General features: G+C 41.6%; 2 gene segments (V, D, J or C); both read right to left on the bottom strand.

The window, feature by feature from the left end:
• LOC122114147 overlaps positions 1–11,967 on the bottom strand; it is a 41,077-nt gene extending 29,110 nt beyond the window's left edge. The window contains 1 exon segment of the V gene segment in view: positions 11,950–11,967. Within this exon segment, the coding sequence occupies positions 11,950–11,965 (16 nt within the window).
• A 3,815-nt stretch (positions 11,968–15,782) lies between these two features.
• LOC122114178 lies at positions 15,783–16,435 on the bottom strand. The segment is given in 2 exon segments: positions 15,783–16,207; positions 16,332–16,435. Coding segments are annotated over 2 exon segments (480 nt in total).
• Positions 16,436–21,781: the final 5,346 nt, after the last annotated feature.

Here is a 21,781-nt window from a genome sequence, read left to right as displayed (position 1 = left end):
TAAAGACCACATCTTGGAGTCCCAGTAAGGTGGCAGCAAAAGGTGAATATGAGTTTAAAACAACACAATTGGAAATGAAATCCTCCAAATCTTACCAGCCCCCTTTCCATAGCTTAGGATAAAAGTTACACAGCACTGTGTCCAGCACTATCAGCTTAGAAGGGGTCTTGTGAACTTTTTGTCCAGGATGGCCTTCAAACCACATATTCTCAATCCTCAATTAGGTAGACTTATAAGTCGGAGCCATTGGTGCCTTTTAAATTTTTATTTTATTGCAAAGATACTGTGTAGATGGAGTTATAGTTACATGAGTAATGTAATGAGTACATTTCTTGTCGAGCATTATTAGTCTCTCCTTTGTTTTTCTCCTCCTATCCTTTGAATGGTCTGAAAAAATTAGTTGGGAAGTTGTAATGAGAAAAATGTCTGTACATATATGACTTGAATGACCCCTAGTGTTTTGCTGGTGTAAGGACCAGATGATAGTAAATACCATTGAAATCAGGAAGCTCTAATGTCAAATTCCAGTTCTTCTCAATTAGAATTAGTAGGAATTTCCATTATCTTTAGATATTTCTCTAAACTAATTTACTCTCTTTTATTTTCTTTTTGTCGGTCGTGGGGCTTGAACTCTGGGCTTGGGCGCTGTACCTCAGCTCTTCAGCTCAAGGCGAGTGCTCTAACACTTGAGCTACAGCGCCACTTCCGGTTTTTTGGTGGTTTATTGGAGATAGGAGTCTCACGGTCTCTCCTGCCCGGGCTGGCTTTGAACCGCGATCCTCAGATCTCAGCCTCCTGAGTAGCTAGGATTACAGGCGTGAGCCACCAGCGCCCGGCTCTTTTATTTTCATTATACCATGTAAATGTTTAAAACGGACATAACAAGCATTATTGAGAACTAGTCATGCAGCACTGTTTTAAAAGAAACCAATGGAAAGCACATATTTGCATAAGTTACTACCAAATAAACAAGTCATATTGATTTTCAAATTAGGATGGTTATATTGTCAAAATAATGTATTGATATATTTTTGATTACATTTTAATTTTTATGATGATCCTAAAAAATGCTATCAGTTTAAACCATTATTGTAAGGGATTTTTAACCCCATTACAATGCTTTTGTCATGGAAGTAGCGAATAAGTACTCTTCCTATACAAACTATTTAAAGAATAAAATAAAGGTATATATTCACGTCATCACAAGAAAGCAGAAGAATAAGGACCAGTGAGTATAAGATGTCACAGTAAACACCATTCTTCTATTTAGACTGATTGTCACTAACTTTTTATTTTCACCCATTATTTGATAAATTTATATTCGACACAAGGTTACATTTGGTGTGGAAACTTCTGGGGAGTAAAGGTAAAAGAAATGAGGCACATGGTAATCCAGTACATGCTCTGTTACAGAGTCAGTGTCTGCTTTTGGATATTAGCTAATGACTGGGTGTGCAAGAAGGCTACTGGTGATTATGGAGAAAGATAGAATCTTGCACAGGCTCAGTTGTCTTTGCTTCCTATGGTTACACAGATCATTCCTAATGCAGATCTGACTGATGAACATGGATTCCTACTGCCTCTGCTCCATGTTGGAGAAACCCTGATGGATCTTCGGTTATCATGTCACAGCATGTAACATGTTCCTAAACCCAGCTGTGCTAGTCTACCCCTTGAAGCAGAAAGCAGTCTGGAAGCTCTTTTTACCTGCAATGAGGGGAGTGACAGAGCATCAGGTTTCTTTGCATGGGATCAGCACAGGACATTGTTAGCTACAGACAATGCATTACACTCCTGTGAATCTTTCAGGTGTTCAGACACTATATGAAAGCCAGGCTACTACCTCTTCATCATTCATTGCTCACAAGAAATTCCCTAGACCTCTTTTTGCACTCATGTCATTGACAGCCATCACATTCCCACCAGAGCCCACTGAATGAAGGCATGAAATCAATGGTAGCTAACACCTCTCTATATCCTACATGCCACTCTCCAGCATTCTAGGGAAAATGAAAGTGGGAACTTTGCAAGACCAGTGCTGTTGGAGCCTCTCCCTCTTGATGTATATAATGTGGTGTGGACAGGGGTGGTTGCCTCAGGTTTATCAAGCACCTGGACGTAATGTCCATCCACACCTGTGCTGATAAAGGTGGTGTTCAACTGCTTCCTCCTCCTCTTCCCTCTGCCCCCCCAATGCTTCCTAGGACATGAAGTGTTGGCTTCTCATGCAGCCTGGGTATGAACCCCTTGGCTCCAGTGTGACTCTCCAGCTGCCTCACCAGTTGGAGCCCAGGTTGAGGGACATCACCTGTGTCTCAGCTTTTCCATGAATCATCTTTCACCTGGATATTCTTAAAAATATTTAACCCCTTTTTAATGTACAAGATTTTTCATAAAAATTTTAATTGTCACTATTTATTTGTTTGGCTCTGGTCCTGGGGCTTGAACTCAGGGCCTGGTTGCCCTTGTTGAGGTTTCCTTGCTCAAGGATAGTGTTCTATCACTTGAGCCAAGCTCCACTTCCAGCAATGATTTTGAGGGTCAATGGCTTTGGGGAAGAGTAGTTCAGTGGAGATGACAGCCTCCAGTACTTTCCTATCTGGTTTTTTTTGAATCATGGTCTTCTAATCTCAAGCTCCTGAGTACCTAGGATAGAAATCTTGATCAGAGGTCCTCCATCTTTTCCTCTCTTTGGAAAACATGTGATTTTTCCCTATCCAGAGACCCACTGAGTAGTCTGTGCTTTATTTGAGCCTGAGACACACAAACACACTGATTGTGTGTGTTTGTTGTGTACATGTGTGTGTGTCAATTCTTTGCTTTATTCAGATGTTCCCTGTGATTTGAAATCCCCCCCACAGTATTGCATGTATTCATTTATATATTGGTATAAAATTAATTTCACTGATATTGACCATGTTTGAGTGCTTTCCCTATCCACAGCTGATTTGCACAATGTGTTCACTATGTGGGTCTGTGTGTGGGCACATGCTGCATCTTCACACAGCTGCTCCCTATGAATTGGAGAAAAACCCCTCCCTCTCAAGAGTATTAAGGCATAGTAATGAATATATCTTCTAAGCCCTATCCACTGAGAGATACCTGTTCCTTAGGACATCTTCCTTCAATTGTATAAGAGTGGGAGTTAAGGAGGGAGGAGTAGCCATGAGGTACTCAGGTCCCAGGGTAAGGTAAGAGTGGACATATTGTGGGACTGTGACTCTGGCAGAGGCATGAGAAAACCAGTGGGCAGTGTCCTTTGGATATCTCCCCGTTATCCCAGGCTTCCCGAGGTCATTGCCAGGGGAACTTGCCATTGCCTTGGTTGTCCTCGCGAATGGTCTTGACCATAGCCCAGCAGTTCTTATATCAGTGGCCTTTCTGGTGTTGCCCATGGGCCTGGGGGCAGCCATGGTGATACCAGAAGGGACACAGGCTGTTGTCTGAGCTTGTGGATGAAACATCCTGCCTTCCAGACCACTCTCTCCTTCACCCTCACGAGCACTAGCAATACTACCATCACCACATCCTCCTTGTACAACTCCAGCTCCTTGCTGACCAGCACTGCCAGCAACACTTGCCAGGTGGTTGGCGATGTGTATACTCTCAGTGTGAGCCAGTTTGGGTATGACCTTGCCTCCTCGGGACATGGCTGGCCTTACAGTCTGGCCAAGAAGCTTGCACCAGGGCCAGGAGGCTTTTCTGGAGGTGGGTGTAGACGCTTCTGGACCCGTTTCACTCTGCTCTTCTTGGATTGGGCAGGCTAGACCCTAGCACTCACTGCTTGCAAACCCTGTGCGCCACGGGCCTGGGGTGAGTTTTACCTTGATGCAGGTGCGGAGAAGGGGTATAAGTCCTGGAAACCGGTGCGAGGAGAACGCAGCGCAGCCTGGGACTGGCTGGAACACTGTGTTGTGGAAGGCCCTGGACATCCTGGCTGCACCAGGGAGCGAGGGAGCCATGCTTTGTTCCGCAGTACAGAGGCATCTTCAGGGACATTCTGACAAAGGCAAGGCTGCCCCTTCCCCTCCCTCTTTCCTTCTCCCTCTCCCACTTCCCAGGGCACAGAGGCTCCGAGCCTGGGTGGAGGGAATGGGGACATCCACTGCAGGTCGGGCAGCCCACCCAAGTTGGCCTGTGACCCAGGGAAATTAGGGGTTTCAGTGCTGAGCGGCACCATTGACACCCTGGCTTCTTGTGTGGAATTGATAACTCTGGCTGTATAGTTGACTAGGGCTGGGGACAGTTGTCCTGTATTGAACCTCTAGCCATGTACCGAATCTGAGTGTCTACTGGGGCCATGGGAGCCAATCCCTTTCAGACCTCCTAGAGTCGAGACAGTGGCCCAAATCCTGCCCCTGCTCCTCTGTCTCCTCGGCAGCAGCTGGGTCTGGTTGAGGGCATCCTCAAAAGACTGTGGAGGTGCGAGGAATTCATGCTGTTGCTGGGATTCACTCTGGTGATTGCCCCTAAGCAGCTTCTCTGGGTTGCCAGAGGTCTGACCTTACAGGACCTAATCCTCCTTTCTCCTCCACAGAGGATCAGCATCCCTCTTTTGGTCTGGCCCTGCCCTGTCCCTGGGGTACCCAAGGGAGACCCTCTTGTAGGCAACTTGGTGAATCCTGGAACAATGGTTTGGGAGGGCACCTGATGCCAGCTCTGCCCCTCCCCCCCTACCAGTGGGCCCAGGGTCCTGAGAGCCTCTGGAGCTGTCCATGGACCAGTAATGAGGACTGATGCTGCGCCCAGAGGATGCTGGGGCCACTTGGGGATGCTTCTCCCACCTGCTACTGGGCCAAGCGCTGGCAGACCGCTTGACAGGTCCCTGGAGCTCACACAGCTTCCCAGCCCCTTGGGTCTCTGGCCCAGAGCTGGGGGTTCCCTTCCTGGGCACCATGGCTTTTCCCCCAGAGCCCCAAACTACACTTGACTCTTTCAACTTGTCCTCTTGCACCCGCCCTGACTCTGACAGCACAAGAGCCTCCCTCCTGGGCTCTTGAGTGCCATCCTGTTCATAGACCTGGTGTGGAATCGCCGAAAGAAGTGCTGGGTTGCAGCCCAGGAGAGCCAAGGTCTCCCAGCGTGTGTCCAGCTCCTTTGCCATACTGCCCACCAGCGGGTGCTTCCTAAAACCCTTCACCATCTCTCTGACACCCTTGGCACCAAGGATTTCTGCCGTGATGAGCAAGACTGAGAGCAGACTCAAGGTTTTGCAGAGCTCCTGTGAATGTGTGCTGGAGGCCAGGTGCTCTTGGAGCAGCCACAGGGCTCCTCACAACTACTAGGTGGTCTGTGTCCCCATGGCACCCCTGGCCACGTCTACAGAGATGCGAGAACCACACAGCTGGACTCCTTGATCCAGTGGTTCACTTGCCCTGCTCTGAGATCAACATTTGACACCTTCAACAGGTCCTCCTGCTCCCTCTCACCATCCTCCACCTCCCTCAGCCCCTCCCCCTGGCCAAGATTATACTTCCTGGGCTCTAGACCTCCATCCTGGTCAGGGACCTGGCTCAGAGTCTCTGATTTGTGGCTCAGCACAGCCAAGTTCTTCCAGTGTTTGTCCAGTTCTTTGGACAAACTGGTCACTTGTGGGTGCTTTCTAAAACTCTTCAGTATTCTTCTGACACCCGTGGTGGCAAGGATTTCTGCTGAGATGGGAATGATTGAGAATAGAGTCAAGGATTTGTGGAGCTCTTCGCCATCTGTGCTGGAGGCAGGGGAAAGCTGGAGGACCTCTGACTCAAGTTTGCCATACTAACTACTCAGAAGATTGGGATCTGAAGACCATGGTTGCAAAAAGACCATGGAGGAAAGTACAAGAGACAGTCCTACCCACTGAACTACTTTTCCCCAAAGCTTTCCCTCCTTCAAAATCATTTCTGGAAGTGGAGTGTTGGCTCAAGTGATAGAGCACTACCTTGAGGAAGGAAACCTCAGCAAAGGCAACTAGACCCAGAGTTCAAGCCCCAGGACCAGAGCCAAACACATAAATAGTGACAACAATTATGTGGGGTAGTTGTGGAGGTGGGAGGGAAGGGATGGTAGGGGCAAAACAAAGGAGTAGGCAATAATGCTCATTAGGAAATGTACTGATTACCTTGCTCATGTAACAGTAACCCCTCTGTAAAGTAAATAAAAAAGTATTTAAAATAATGTATTGCATAAGGTAACACAAGAACTAATACTTCAGTTATCTTTGTAATTTCCTATTCTGGTATCTCTCAATTCAGCTTCCACATTGTGTTTCTATTGAAAGAGTACAGTTGATACTTAAAGTAATTATCTACTGGAAATTCTTGAAAACAGTGCATTTAAATTATCTTAACCTATAGCAGGTCACAATTACAATTGCTGCAATGGCTCCATTTTTTAATTCCTTTCTAAAAGATTCCACATTTACTTTTTTCTTTCACACCATCTGATCAATTACATAGTATCCTTGGGACCAAACCTGGCTACTCAGAGTTCTGCTTACAATTAACTTCTTCAGGTGCAAGTATTTTCTGAAGAATGATAGTACCTTTGAGTCCAGATTAACCAGCTTTTGAAACCATTTTTGCCTACATCCCTTCACTTCTGAAACATGCTCAGGACAGCAAACAAATGCTGGAGGAAAGGGATTTACAGATTGTTGCTGGAAGCAAAGATCAAGCTTGTATGCCAAGCTACTTTGGAGGTTTAGATCTGGAGAATCTGGGTTGAAGATCAGTACATTGTCACAAAGGCTCACAATAACTACCATCAAAGAATGCTGGAGGAATTTCTCAGGGATAGAGGACTAGCCAAGCTGGTATAAGACTCCATGTTCAATCCAGCAGTTATAAATAAATAAATAGTAAGAAAATATAGTTTTATATAATTTAACCCAAAACCAAGTAATAAAATGCAATCTTGGGTAATAAGCCCAAATTAAACCCAGTACTTTATTTATGAAAACATCCATAAAACAAATCAATTTCTAGATTTGGTTCTGTAAGAAAGCTAAGTTTGAAATGTCTTCTGGAAAATTTAGCTATATATGATGCTTTAATCACTTTACAAGAGATAAGAGTAAAAGTTACATTGGCTTTGAATGTTGAATTCAATGGGATGATCTCTGTAAAGGACAACAAATGATGATGAAGGTGTCACATTGGAGTAAATATTTTATTTTTTCATAAAGATATTATTCTTTTTAGTATAGTTTGTAAGGGTTGTGGCATTTTTTTCACTTACGTCAACTAAGAAAAAACTGATTACCATTCTCTGAATGAATAAGTCTATGCATCAAACTATTCAAAATGACTTACTTTGTTACAGCAACTGGAAATGGACTGTGTATGTGAGTATATGTATGTACATGTGCATGTATATATGTGCACAGTCATGTGTGTATATGTACATGTGTGTTTTTAACATGTGGATTAACTAGATATGTTCTTAATAGGGGCTAATAGAGAAGTAAAGAGAATCTCTCAACCTTGATATTCATCCTCTAAACACAGCTGGTTTTCTTTTGTTTCTGTCTGTTTGCTTGTTTGTGCCAGTCTTCAGGCTGGAACTCAGGGTGTGGGCAGTGTCCTTAAACTCTGTTAGCTCAATGCTAGTGCTTTGCCACCTTCAATCACAGCTCTTCTTCCAGATTTTTGGTGGTTAATTGGAGATAAGTAGCTTAATATATTTCCCTACCTTGGCTGGTTTTGAACCATAATCCTCAGACCTCAGGCTCCTGAGTAGATAAAATGACAGTTGTGAGCCACCAGCTCCTGGGTTAAACATGGCTTCTTAAACCTAATAAAGATCACCTGCCAACATGCTGAAATGAAGATTCACATTTCATAGATCTCAAGTGGTTTCTAATTTTGTATTTGCAACATGTTTTCAGTGTTGTTGATGATATTGTCGAATTCTGGAAAACTGAATAAGAAAGGAAATATTATTTCCATATTTAGTTGAATTTTCTTTTTATTTTGTTAAGCGAGAATTTAGTTTGTAAAGAGACTCATATATATATAATATAAAAACCTTATTTCCATTGATGTGTGACTTTATGAAACTTTGTTGCTTTTATTGCAACCTTCTGATGACACTTAGATGCAATACGGAAATGTTCTTGGGCAATGCTCTCCTGATCAAATCCTGAGAGTTGGGCCATAGGACCACACTGGGTAGTCAGCTCTGAACTTCATTACACAATCTCTGCAGGAAGTGCATTTTCCAGAACTCCTTCCCTCTCGAGATCCCTATCCATATGGTGAATGAGAGCCTTATTTAGGATTTAAAGCTGTAGAATGACAGAGTCCTATCCATCTCTCAGAGAGTAGAGGACAAGGTTGAGGGCTGCAGGCAACTGAGCTCTTTATACAAGTTTATATGTACAAATATACAATTTGTTGTTAGTGTGTACATTGTTGTAAACTTCTTATCATTAGTACTTTCACATGTTATATCTAAGTCCTTTTATAATTCCTCTGATATTTATTGATGTTGGTGGATCTCTTGCAAATTAACTGCTCCTGATAGAAGGTTCGTTGTAAGATCTCTCTCTAATTCATTAATTCACATGATCATATTGTCCCTGTATTCTCTTTATAATTTTTCTAAATAGTTTAGTTATGTAGTCAGTGTTGATAAAAATTCATCTCTCTGTGTGCATATTTGACATGAAATCAGTCAGTGTTTCAAAAATTATCGTGTGTAAAAAAATCCAAACCCAGGGGATCCTAACACAAAACATGAATCTTTGGTCATAGAGAAGTTCGCCATTACAATGATTTGCCCAATGCAGGCTGGGCTCAACTGAAGAGTTCTGTTGCAGGTCACTGGACTTGTCTCCATTGTGTGGATTTGTTTGATCTGGAACAGACACCAAAGGGACATTGAACACTTAAGATCATGAACATTATCTTGAGGTCAAGATATAGAAACACATTTATGTCCATGTATCTCCAGAACAGAAATACACATTTGAAATTAGTATTTCTTAATAGTTCATCAAGTTCATGAGAACCAATCACACCATTAGACTTTCAAGGTATTGGATCTTGCAAATAAAAAATAATTATGAACTTAAACTTCAACAGACAAGAAGAAAAATTAGTTTTTATTACTTACACAAAATGTTGGTGTGTTGCCAACAACTTCTCATAAGAGATCTCATTTGCCAAGGTAAGTCCTTCTAAATCATGAATTTGAAATCATTTCAGGACAAGTGTTACTTTGATAAAATGCAGAGTAGATCAGCTATTCTGCATTTGTAACAAGTGCTAAGCAATGAAGAGCATATGTCTCATTTTAGGGAAAAAAGGAAGAAGAATGTATATTCATATACATTCAGGTAAATGAGTGTTATATGGTTATATTCAGTATGTGTGTTTGCCTGTGTATGTGCTTTTCAAGAGAGATTTTCCACTATTTGTCAAATGTTGAGAATGCTTAATGTAATGTCTTCTTTTTATTTACCAAATTACAATGAAGATTTGTTGCACTAATCTTAGTACCAATAAAAGTATCTGGAAATACTTCCAAGTAAGCTCCGCCCCTTCAATCAACTGTTTCTGAGCTGAGAGTAGTGATGACAGCTGACTATCAGTCACCCAGCGTCAGCACCACGCTGGAAGCTCAGGGATCATTTACTTTTTCTTTTCTGGTGACCCACAAACTTACACAGTGAGGAGACTCAGTGAGAATTAGAAATCAGAAGGGTGCCTTTCTGTATGTGGGTAAGATGCTTGCCAGGACAGAGGAGAGAACTGACAATACACTCTAAGGTAGTTCTGACTAGCATTCTACAGAATGCTACAAATGAGGATAAACTTTACAATAACTGTTCATAAGTGAAACAAAGGTATCCCTTTTGTTAATATACATTCTAGTCATATAATTTACCAATGAATGATAAATCTGGAGCTCAGAGCATCTCAAACTCCAATCGTTAGTTTCCCAGATGGATTTGAGAAAATCATGGTGAAACAGTTTACACCATTAGATGCAAATTCACACTAGATGCTGGCATAAGTCAGAGTATCACCCAAATGCTAGGGAGTACATTGTTTAAAATTAAGGATTATAGAGATGGATGTAAAATAAAATTAAGCTATTAATGATGGTGTCATGCCATGATTTTTCAAATCAATTCACTAATGCTGGCCAGATAGAGCTATGAATGCTGTGCCTGTTGAACAAGGCTTAGTCTTGCACTTTTGGGCCCTATGGACACCATTATAGGGCTTGATCACACTCGACAGTCTTAAATAGAGCCAGGGCCTAGGGCAAAGAAGGTGAGACACTAGTTTACAGAGTGCAGTACTGTAACTGGGGAAAGGTTAATCTAACCAAAGGACATTGACCAAACTCTGCTAAGGACTTGAAGGTAAAGTAGCATTTCGGGAACACATAGAGCAGAGGCAAGAAATGCACAACTATACTTCCAGCTGGTGAACAGAAAGCACAGCATTTGCTATAGTTGTGAGCCAGGACCATGTGCTTGATGGAAGTATTTCAAGTTTCATTATAAATGGAATAAAATCACAAAAGACATTTCATTCTCTTTTTTTTAGGGGGGGGTGTGTTCCGGTCGTAGGGCCTGAACTCTGGGCCTGGGTGCTGTCCCTCAGCTCTTTAGCTCAAGGCTAGTGCTCTACCACTTGAGCCACAATGCCACTTCCGGCTTTTTTCTTTTGTATATGTGGTCCTGAGGAATCAAATTTAGGGCCTCAGGAATGCAAGGCAAGTGCTCTACCACTGAGCCACCCTCCCAGCCCAGACATTTCATTCTTATATTACCTGTTAGCTATAATATTACTTAAGACACAAAGAATTTGTTCAATAAATACTTCATGGTTTATCTGAAGTCTCCTGGCCTCTGTGCTACTATGATTTTTCTACTGTTCCATGATTGTAGATTGAATGAAGTCATATTGTCACTCAAACCTCATTTGCACTCATAGTTACATTGATCAAAATATCTTCCTCTGGGGCTGGGAAGGTGACTCAGTTGTAGAGCGCTTGCCTTGCATGTATGAGGCCCTGGGTTGGATTCCTCAGCACCACATAAGCAAAAAGAAAAAAGCCGGAAGTGGCGCTGTGGCTCAAGTGATAGAGCGATAGCCTTGAGCTGAAGAGTTGAGGGACAGCGCCCAGGCCCAGAGTTCAGGCCCCATGACCGGACCCCCCCAAAAAAATATCTTCCTCCTAGACAGACTCAGATGGTCTGCTCTGCAGTTCCCCAGACCAGTAACCCCTAAGGATAGCTCACACAGCCTAAAAGGAAGTTTTAGTTCAGGAATGTATCACTGTGGGAGGCTTATGTGTATCTTGAAGCAGTGATAAACTCCAACATCCCCAGGCTCTACCTTGCTGATGTCAGTGTTAAATCTATGCTTGACCCACAGCCAGTGAATCTGTTGGGAACCACAGAAAATCAGTTAGAAACTGTGTATATCAGGAATTGTGGAGACCGGCCTGGCTTCTGCAGGTACCAATTCAGATAAGTGTCTCCATTGCTATGCAGGAGGCTCTGACTAGACCTGTTGGAGATGGAGGCTGGATCTCCCAGCGTGACAGGCAGGGAGACTGGAGTCTGGTTTATCACATCTCCACTTGATCCTGAAATTAGAATAAGACAGAAGTGCAAGGTTATTCACAAGCATAGACATGTTGATATTAGTTGAATTTTGATATATTGCCTGTTTTCGTATTTCATACTGATTACTAATCTAAAAATATAAAAGATTATAAAGATATTTCTAAAATATAAAGAGGTCTCTAGGAGTCACTGACTATATTTTCATCTAGCAATCTTCACCCAAGCACAGTTTTAGCTCTTTCTGGAATGTTCTTCACTCTCTCACACCTAACTATCACTTTCCCAACATGGATAACAGGATCTTCACAGATAGGGCACAACTGGACCCTTAGATATCACCTTTTCGCCCACTTTCATTCCTTATCTCCCTTTGCCCTTACCAGGGATCCAGAGCATTAACAGCCCCTGGAGTCGATAGAAGGACTTCATTTTTAAGAGTTAAATGAGGAGTGTTGACAGGTCAAGGCAAGTTCAGATCTTAGAAAGGAAGGTCCTCCTTAGGGAGCAATATGCAAATCTCCAGGTGGGTGCAACAGCATAGGAAGAGCCAAGGGGAAGGTAAGGCCTGCTCTTAGGAGAAAAGTGATACCAAATATGCTCTGTGTTTGGTGACAACCAATAAAATCCTTGATTCCTGCAGCACTGGGAAGAAAGACCCCACTGTGAAGGAAGATAGGGTGTACATGGCTCTGACACCCTAAAACATCATCAGAGACCAAAGGTATGCATGTTCATGTCAAGGAGAGTCTGTAGGAAAGGAATGAGCACAATTCCCGGCTCGCCTTAAACTCGAGCAGAAGGGCTAGAGAAAAACACTGTACTCACCAGCAGCAGCAAGGATCCTCAAGGGAGATGAATAGTTTAGCTATATAAAGTGGCATCTTATGCCCATAGTTACTAAGTTATATGTTCAGGAATCTGAGCTACAAGTGTTAGAACTTCTGTTTCCAAAGGAAATGTAACATAAAGAATTGATAAGAAGAACAAAAATTTCTGCTATTAGTAGTGATCTAAATGCATTTATTTATAAGATTAAAGGACAATGCCCTCTTTCTGACAGAAGCATATAATTCCAGTATAGATAGATAGATAGATAGATAGATAGATAGATAGATATAGATGTATACAGATGTATGTATATATATATATATATATATATATATCACATTTTCTTGATCAATTCATCTATTGAGGGGCATCAGTGTTGGTTCCATACCTTAGCTATGGTGAATAGTGTTGCAAGGAATACAGTTGTGCTGGTAACGTTAATGTGGCCTTGTTTGTGGTCACGTGAGTAAATACCCAGAAGTGGGATTGCTGGATTGTAGGGAGTTCTATTTTTAATCTTTTGAGGAACCTCCATACTGCTTTCCATAGTGGTTGAATCACGTTATGTTCCCACCATCAGAGTAGTATCTGGCCTCATCCCTGCCAACATCTATTATTATTTGTTTTCTTAATAATGGCCATTGTAACTGGGGTGAGGTGGAATCTCAATGTGGTAGTGAATTTCATCTCTCTTATGACCAGAGATGTTGAACATTTCTTCAGGTGTCTATTGGCCATTCTTATTTGCTCTCCAAAATAGACTCTTAATTCTTTAACCCAATAATTACTGGGCTGATTTTTCTTTGAGGATTTTTTTGGAGGGGTGTTTATTGAGCGTTAGGTATATTTTTTATATGAGGCCTTGTCTGTTGTATAGCTAGTGAATATCTTCTCCCAATCTGTGAGATTTCTATTTATCTTGCTGGCTATGGTGTTTGCCATGCAGAAGCTCTGCAGCTTAATATGATACCATTTATCCATCCATTTGATTCGCTGTGTTTCTGGATCTTTATTTAGAAAGTTTTCACCTGGATAAAGGAGCCCTAGAAATTCCTTTGCAAGAAAATGTAAAGACTTAGGATAAACTATATTAAGTGAAATAAGCAGCCCCAAAGAAACATAGGCTCCATAATTTCTTTCATTTGTAATAATTAGTATATGTCTGGTATTGTCCTTGCAGAGGATCACAATAGATCAATAGCTACATACATACCACCATATAAAATGATGCTAAACCAAATGAACTTCAAGATATAGAAACAAGAGGTCTTTTTTGTTGTCTTTATTGCGGTCTATATACTGTATCAAGTTCCTTCTTTTTATTATATATTTTTTAAATTTCCCTTTGGCTTATCCCCTGTAGTCACTGTTTATATTCTGGAACCATGCATCTTTTATACACGTTTAAATGACTTGAGAAGAGAAGGAGAATAACAAAATGGTGAAACAAGGACAAAGGGTGACCAATGCAACAGTGATACTCACAGGACACTATGCTGGAAATGAACTTTATAACTTCGGGGTGGGTGGGTTGGGTGGAGAGATAGTAGGAGATGAAAGAATGAATAACAATATTTGACAAGAAATGTTCTCATTACCCTACTTATGTAACTGTTTCCCTTCTGTACAGTACCTTTACAACAGAATGAAATTAAAAAGGATAAAAGAAAAATGTTATAAAGTTTTACTTCAAAGTGTGACTATATATTCAATGTAATGAGTTTTAACATCCATTATCTGTCCTGTTAATCTTCCACACTGTATTTGCACAACAAATTGCTCACAGAAATTCTTAAATCTTCCCTCTAGAGAGTAAAGGGAGAAAGTGATCAAGATATATTCCACTTCTATACTGTTAGGTTTTTTTAACCCTTTTTTAAACTATGTAAAGACAAATGTAGGTATATAATTCTGGTTATCTTAAATTAACATAAAATCTTTTAATGTCTCCATTCCCAATCTGAATTAACCAGTCTCTGCTTATTTGTCACAGAGAGTTCAGTCCCTACTTCTTGTCTCCAAGGATTCTACTCTGTCATGTGGCAAAATATCACATGTTAAGGAGGAACAGGTGGAGAAGGAAGTTGGTGCTGATGCTCCAGAAGACCCCACATGGTCATCTGAAGGACCTCCTTGTAGGAAGTGATTAGATCATTGGAGTTCCTGTTCTCAGAAGGGCTATATCTCCTCTCATGGAGTGAGTCAGTTTTCACAGAAGTTGCTTGTTATAAACCATATATTTGGACCCTTCTAACTGCAGCTTGTTTTTATTTTTATTTATTTATTTATTTTGTTTGGTCGTGGGGCTTGAACTCTGGGCCTGGGCACTGTCCCTTATCTCTTCAGCTCAAGGAGAATGCTTTACCATTTGAACTACAGTGCCACTTCCAGTTTTCATGTGGTTTATTGGAGGTAAGACTCTTAAGGTCTTTCCTGCCCGGGCTGGTTTGGAACCTTGATCCTCAGATCTCAGCTTCCTGAGTGGCTAGGATTACAGGCGTGAGCCACCAGTGCCCAGCTACTACTTGTTCTCTTTACATTAATACAGCATATTAGTTGACAAACAGAACAGGCCTCACCTGAGTAGAAGCAGATGAGACTATTTCATCTAGAATTTTCTATATTTAAAACCCAGTTAAAAACTGGAAGTGGCATTGTAGCTCAAGTGGTAGAGTGCTCGCCTTGAGCTGAAGAGCTGAGGGACAGCACCCAGGACCAGAGTTCAAGCCCCACGACCAACCAAAAACAAGACAAAACAAAACAAAAAATGCTTCTTAAGTAGAGCAAACAACAAAAGCCTGCAAGGGGAGAGTTTTGTGGGCTGTAGTCTCAGCTGAGTGGGGTCTCAGAAGATATGCTCTGCTCTGCATTCTGAGAGCCCATGGCAGCTGAATAAAATATGTTACAAATCAGACCATGGCTGTTACAGGGATTGCGTAAACTTGCTATTTTATGTATTGCTACTGGTTGTTTATATATATATGCATTTATACACACATAACACATATATATCTGTATATATAGATATAGATATAATAACTAATGGATGTGTCACTCAATGAACTAGAAATTTCCCATTTTAATCAAGAAATCTGCTTTATGTTTCAATACTTAATGATGATTTTTTTCATAATCTAAAAACAAAATCTTTTCTAAAGCTCTATTGCCTTGCTTTTAAAACCTGGTTTGATATACATAAAATAGCTCTTTCTTTTTGTGGCTGCAAATTGTTAGCACAATGTAAGTGAAACATGAGTATAGATAACTGATTTTTAAAGTCAGAAGAGTCGTTGTAAGGTGTGTGCTGCTTGGGATGAGCAGGAGGACAGAGAGTTAGAGTGTGCAAATGCCTCCATGACATCTCTCCCAATACTTTCCAGTAACTTTAAAGTTTGCATCTGTCTGAGAAGTTGTGTAGAGTAGAGGCAGTTGTGCAGGTAGAAGAGAAGCTGGGGCAGCCCAGCCTCTCACTTCTGCTTCTCTGGGAGGTTTTTGTTATGACTTGTGTCACTGTGGGAGGATAACTATCACTCTGTAGACAGAAATATGTTGCGGCATCTTCAGGCTGCAGGTTGCTGATGGCGAGAGTGAACTCTGTCCCAGATCCACTGCCACTGAACCTTGATGGAATTCCAGATTGCAAAGTAGTTGCATAACTGATCAGAAGCTTTGGAGCTTTCCCTGCTCTCTGCTGGTACCAATGTAAATAATTGCTAATGCCCTGACTGGCTTGGCAAGTAATCTTGACTCTGTCTCCCAGAGGTGATGACACTGATGTTGGCTGGGTCAACTGGATGTCACATCTGGCACCTGACATTGGAAACATAAAAGCCATTAGCAGTTTAATTAATTCTGCTGTCCAAGTACTTCCATGAACAGCCAAGTAGCTCCGCTGAACACTCAGTGAATAATCCCCAGTATCATCTTTCCTTACCTGCAACCCAGAGCAGCAGGAGCCCCAGGAGCTGAGCAAAGGCCCTCATGTCCATGCTGTATGCTGACTGGAACTTCTCCTGCACAGAGTGTGAGCAGCCTATGAAGAAGTTCCCAGTGTAGTGGGCTGTGCTCTAGGCACATGCAAATCAACATGGCTTGGGGAATGGGAGTCACAGCTTCAGCTGGCAGATCTCAGTGACAAAGCACACACCTGAAGAACCCAGATGTCCAATGCGCTTGTAGATAAGGTGTTTCTAGAGACAAGAAAACATTATGGTTCTGTTGGCCTGTGATAAGAATAGATTTTTTTCCCCCAGAGCTGAGGACTGAACTGAGGACCTTGCACTTTCCAGGTAAGCACTCTTCCACTGAGCTCAATTCCCAACCCCAAATAGAATTTTTAACATTTTCAACTTATCCATGACTTGCTATGATTTTCTTCATTTAAATCAGTCACTCAAAGACAAACATTTCCAAGGGAAATTAATTTTAGAATGTCCCTAACTCTGGTATCAGTGGAGTTTGTGATACAGAATTCTTAATTGTTTGCCTGAACCTTGTTAAATGGTTTAATAATAAACATTAGTACACAGACATGTGTTATAAAAGTGATAATACATGTGTAGGTAGAAAGACAGATAGATGCATTGATAGAAAGAGAGAAATGAACAGTTTTCAAAGTTTTTAATGGAAGGTAGCACTGAAATATGTGCAATAAAGTGTCATGATCAGAGGTATATGGACAATCCGTTGGTGCATTTATTGGTGTCCTGTGAACTCATATACATGACTGGATTGCTTCCCTTCTCAATGTTCTTCCCTATCGCCTCCCTCTAGAACAGTGCACCTCAGGTATTTCTTCTTTAGTTTTAGGAAAATACCTGGAATCATATCTAGCTTTGTGGGTATTATGCATGTATGTGCCAGATATTTCTGAACTTTTAGAGGACATTTGTTTCATCTGTTAATGGAAACTCTTCTTTCTCAGAAGCTGAGTTGTTCTGTAGACTGAGGACTCAACTCTACTTTAACTTCATTTTGCTCCTTAAGCTGCATAGTCCTTCAAGTTACATGTCTTTAAGTCCTAAGTCAAGCAGTTTTTTGTGTACTAGGCATAGTGCTTGACTTAGTCCCTGAGCTTTTGTGCTCAAGGGTGGTAGTGTGTCAAATGAGTCACAGCTTCACTTCCAACCTTTTGGTGTTTAACTGGTGACAGAGACGCATTGTCTTTATGTCCAATGTGACTTCCAACTCTAATCATCAGATCTCAGCCTCCTCTGTAGCTAGTATTATATGCATGACCACCAATAAAGCAGTTTTCACAAGTTGTATTTAGGAGATGTGATTCATATAGGTACAGAAATGACAAATTGCAATGAGGTCAAGGGTGGAGTTGAGAAACTGGAGCCACCCAGTTACCAAAGAACAGCTTTAACCTGGGGATTCACAGTGAAGCCAAAGTGTAGTGAAGAAGGTCTCCACATAGAGATTAGCATGTGGACATACTTCATCCCATTGTGTAGATTTGACAATCTAAACAATCATACCGGTGTTAGATGAACAGGGTGATCACATGGTATTTACCACTGGCAGTCCGAGAAGATGATGTGTAAAGATAACACTGCTCTTTCAAAACTAATAGACCATGAGTAACTCATTACCCAATCAGTGTTTACTTCAGTGCCATTTACTACCAGAACTTCATCTGAGTCTTGATTTGATGACCTACATCTTTTTAAATATTAATGTTCTCTGCACCACATGCTCACATAATTCTTCTACAATGCTCTTTTCCCCTAATTTTGATGATGATTTATAAGCTTCCCTAAAAGATATGCCAACCTCCTTTACTGTTCTGAAATATCACTTCTATCACATGGTCCCATGAATAACTCCTACTGCCCTTGCTGGGAGAGATCTGGTGTCTCTTACCTGCACTGCAGGACAAAGCTGGTACTAAAGAAAACCAGGAGAAGGCCTCTGACTGTGATAGTTGTGAAGGCAATCTGGTAAATTCAAGGAGCCATAATAATAGGATGAGGAAGACTGACCCGAAATGTATCTATTTGAGCGTGGTTAAAATCAGCCAGGCTCTGGGAATAACACATTACATTCTCCAGATCCACACTCCAGGGCTGCCTTCAGCATGTGTGGACATGTGGCATGGGACTTGTGAATTTGAAATCTGCACAGACTTCAGGTACTGAAATACATGGAAGACTTGGAATACTAGGCTCATATCAGAGCTGCCAGTAGGCATACACTGCCCTGAGGTGTGAGGAATGTAGCCACCAGGCTGAGAGATGAGGCTGAAAACCAAGGAAAGAGATGAAGACCAAGGAAGACATAAGAAAACATTTCTGAGGATCTTCCTGGAAGAAGAAAGAGCATACAGGAAAGAAAGGTGTTAATGGTCTGGGCCATGGACCTGAGTGAGGCCTGGGTCCAAAGAAAAAGTCTATTCTTCTCAGAATAGAGAGTAGCACTTCACAAATGAATGTAGAATTTATATATCTATTGTTCATATGTAGTAAATTACCTATAAAACTAAAGCATTAATTAATATGATTCTAATTGTCTACCTCAGCATTTTAAATTGTGACACTGAGAAAGAATGCTAGGACAATGAGCAGTTATATTTCTAGCCTGACATCATGAAGCTCAGGACACCATCTGTGCCTTTAAGGACAATCAGTAGCCTGTTCACTGCAGAGGACTCTTGGGAACTGCTGGGGACAGCACTGACACTGCAGCCCCCTCTCACCTCCCACAGCTGGACAGGGTGAGTTCACACGTTCCCTTCAGGGCTGTATATCTGCAGGGTCCACCCTCCTTCCCTCACCTTTCTGACCTGTCCTTAATGACTTCATTACAAGAAACCCTGTGCATCATCCTTGTCAGCTTTGATTACAGTTTACAAGATGGACATGGGGAGACACAATTCCCTCTGTAAACATGGTCCCACATGCCATGTGTGCCAAGAAAGCTTGAGATGAACTCCCTGGCTTCAAGCTCCTATGGACAAGGTTAAGTTTCAAGTTTTTCTTTGTGAGATTTGTTTGCCATCTAGTGGCCTTTTTATGACATAGCAGTAGACAAGATTTTCATTAGGAGATTTACGGTTCTTGGTTAATAGTTGTGCGGATTCCCAGGAGTTTTATATGTATAATCATGGAAATTCCATGATTATTTTATTGTTGGATAAATTGTAATTGTCATATCTTAACAACACGAGGTTAGTTTGTGATGAGAATCCCTACCTGAATGCAGCTTATTTTGAAAAAATCACCACCTCCTTTCTATTGCTATACTCTTCCTCTCCCACTCCCACCATTTTTCATACTGTGTAAAGGAACTTCATAACTCAAATGCACACGTGAGTATATATATATACATGTATATCTATTTATTTATATACCAATTCATCTTCTACACTTAGTGTGCTTTTGTCCCTTTCTTTCACCCTTACCTGTCTCCCTTCAGATATTTTCCATTTTGGCATTCATGTTTTATTATTATTATTATTATTATTATTATTATCAATGCCATCATCACCATCACCACCATCATCGCTACCATCATTTAAGTCTGGGTTCCACAAGTAAGTAGGACCGAACACTATTTTGCTTTTGCATCCTGACCTATGTCACTCAATATGAAGATCTAGTTCCTTCATTTCCTTGCAATTTACATGATTTCATTGTTCTTCTCCCTCTGTCCTTACCAGCAAGCCAGAGCATTAGCAGCCCAGGAGCTTACTAAAAGAATTCTTTTTTAAGAGTCCTGATAGGACAAGACAAGGGCAAGCTGAGCCTTCATCTCAGACTCAAAAAGGAAAGTCCTCCTTAGGGAGCACTATGCAAATTAGCAGGTGGGTGCAGCAGTGTAAAGGGAGCACAAGGCGGGCAAAGGCCTCTTGTGTGACAAACTGCAAATTATATCCACCTGGATGCCATATTTCAGAGGCTCAGAAGTAAAGATCTGTGTTTTTTATAAGACACCAGAAGCATTATCTGGTTGGTGCTCCTGAGCCTGATGGAAGACAGACAGACAATATTGAGATGGTTGTCAATGACCCCCTCTACCAAATCTCCCAGTGACCTTCAGAGCCTGGCTGTGGCTGAGATGCACTGTAAGCAGGCCGAGCCACCAGAAGGGGCAGCTGGCACAGCCCAGCCTCTCATATTTGCATCCCCCAGGGAGGTTTATATTTGGTCTTGTATCACCATGGGAGTTGAACTATTTATTACTCATTTGACAGTAGCAAGTTGCAATATCTTCAGACTGCAGGCTGCTGATAGTGAAAGTAGACTCTCTTCCCCATCCATTGCCACTGGATGTCACCCCAGTGTAAATTGGATGGCCAATAAATCAAGAGTTTCGGAGCATCGCCTTGTTTCTGGTGATGCCACTGTGAATCATCACTAATCCCTGATTGGATCTGCAAGTGATGGAGACTGTCTCCTACAGATGCACACAGAGAGGATGGACACTGGAAAATGGGGATGTCACATCTGGCCCCTAATATTGAAAACAGACACCAAATATCCACAGAATCAATTATGTTCTGGGAGTTTACATGAGGAGTGAGGCATCACTGTTAACCCTGGGCTCAATAAATTCCTAGTCTTGTCCTTCTTTATCTTTGAGTCAGAGCAGAAGGAAGCCTTGGTTGAACAGGGGTGCTCACTCATCTTATGTGCTGACTGGGACTGACTTATGCACAGAGTGTGAGCAGACCATGGAGAAGGGTCCAGGAAATTGGCTGTGCTGGAGCACATGTAAATCCTCAGGAGCTGGGCACAGCTGCAGGACCTGGGCACAATCCCTGAGCTTTCTTGCTTGAGGCCCATGACCTAGGCATTCTAATATTTGATTCAAAGGAGTGGAGAGTGTGGACATCCTTGTTTCATTCCTGAATTTAAAGGAAATGTCTTTAACTTTTTGCCATTTAGTATAATGCTGGCTGTATGTTTATCATATACAGCATTTATTGTATTGAGGAATGTTCCATAGATTCCTAATTTTTCCAGAGCTTTCATCATAAAGGGCTGTTGGATCTTGTCAAATACTTTCTCTGTATCTATTGAGATAATTGTGTGGTACTTATCCTTGCTCTTGTTGAGTTTTATTAATTGATTTGCATATATTGAACCAGCTTTCCATCCCTGAAATGAATCCTGTTGATCGTGGACTATGATTTTTTTGATGATTTGTTGAAGTCAATTGACCAAGATTTTGTTGAGAAGATTTGCGACCATATTCATCAAAGAAATGGCTCTATAGTTCTCTTTCTTTGCTGAGTCCCTATCTTGTTTTGGATGAGGGTTATGCTGCCTTCATAAAAAGAATGTGATAGTGAATTTTTGCTTTCAATATCATTGAAAAAAATACTGAGATTCCACCTCACCCCAGTTAGAATAGCTATAATCAAGAAATCTAGTAACA

Source organism: Dipodomys spectabilis, unplaced genomic scaffold, assembly GCF_019054845.1.
Source record: "Dipodomys spectabilis isolate Male_0828 unplaced genomic scaffold, ASM1905484v1 ptg000106l, whole genome shotgun sequence".
Lineage (NCBI taxonomy): Eukaryota > Metazoa > Chordata > Mammalia > Rodentia > Heteromyidae > Dipodomys > Dipodomys spectabilis.
This window is presented reverse-complemented; position numbering and strand designations above follow the sequence as displayed.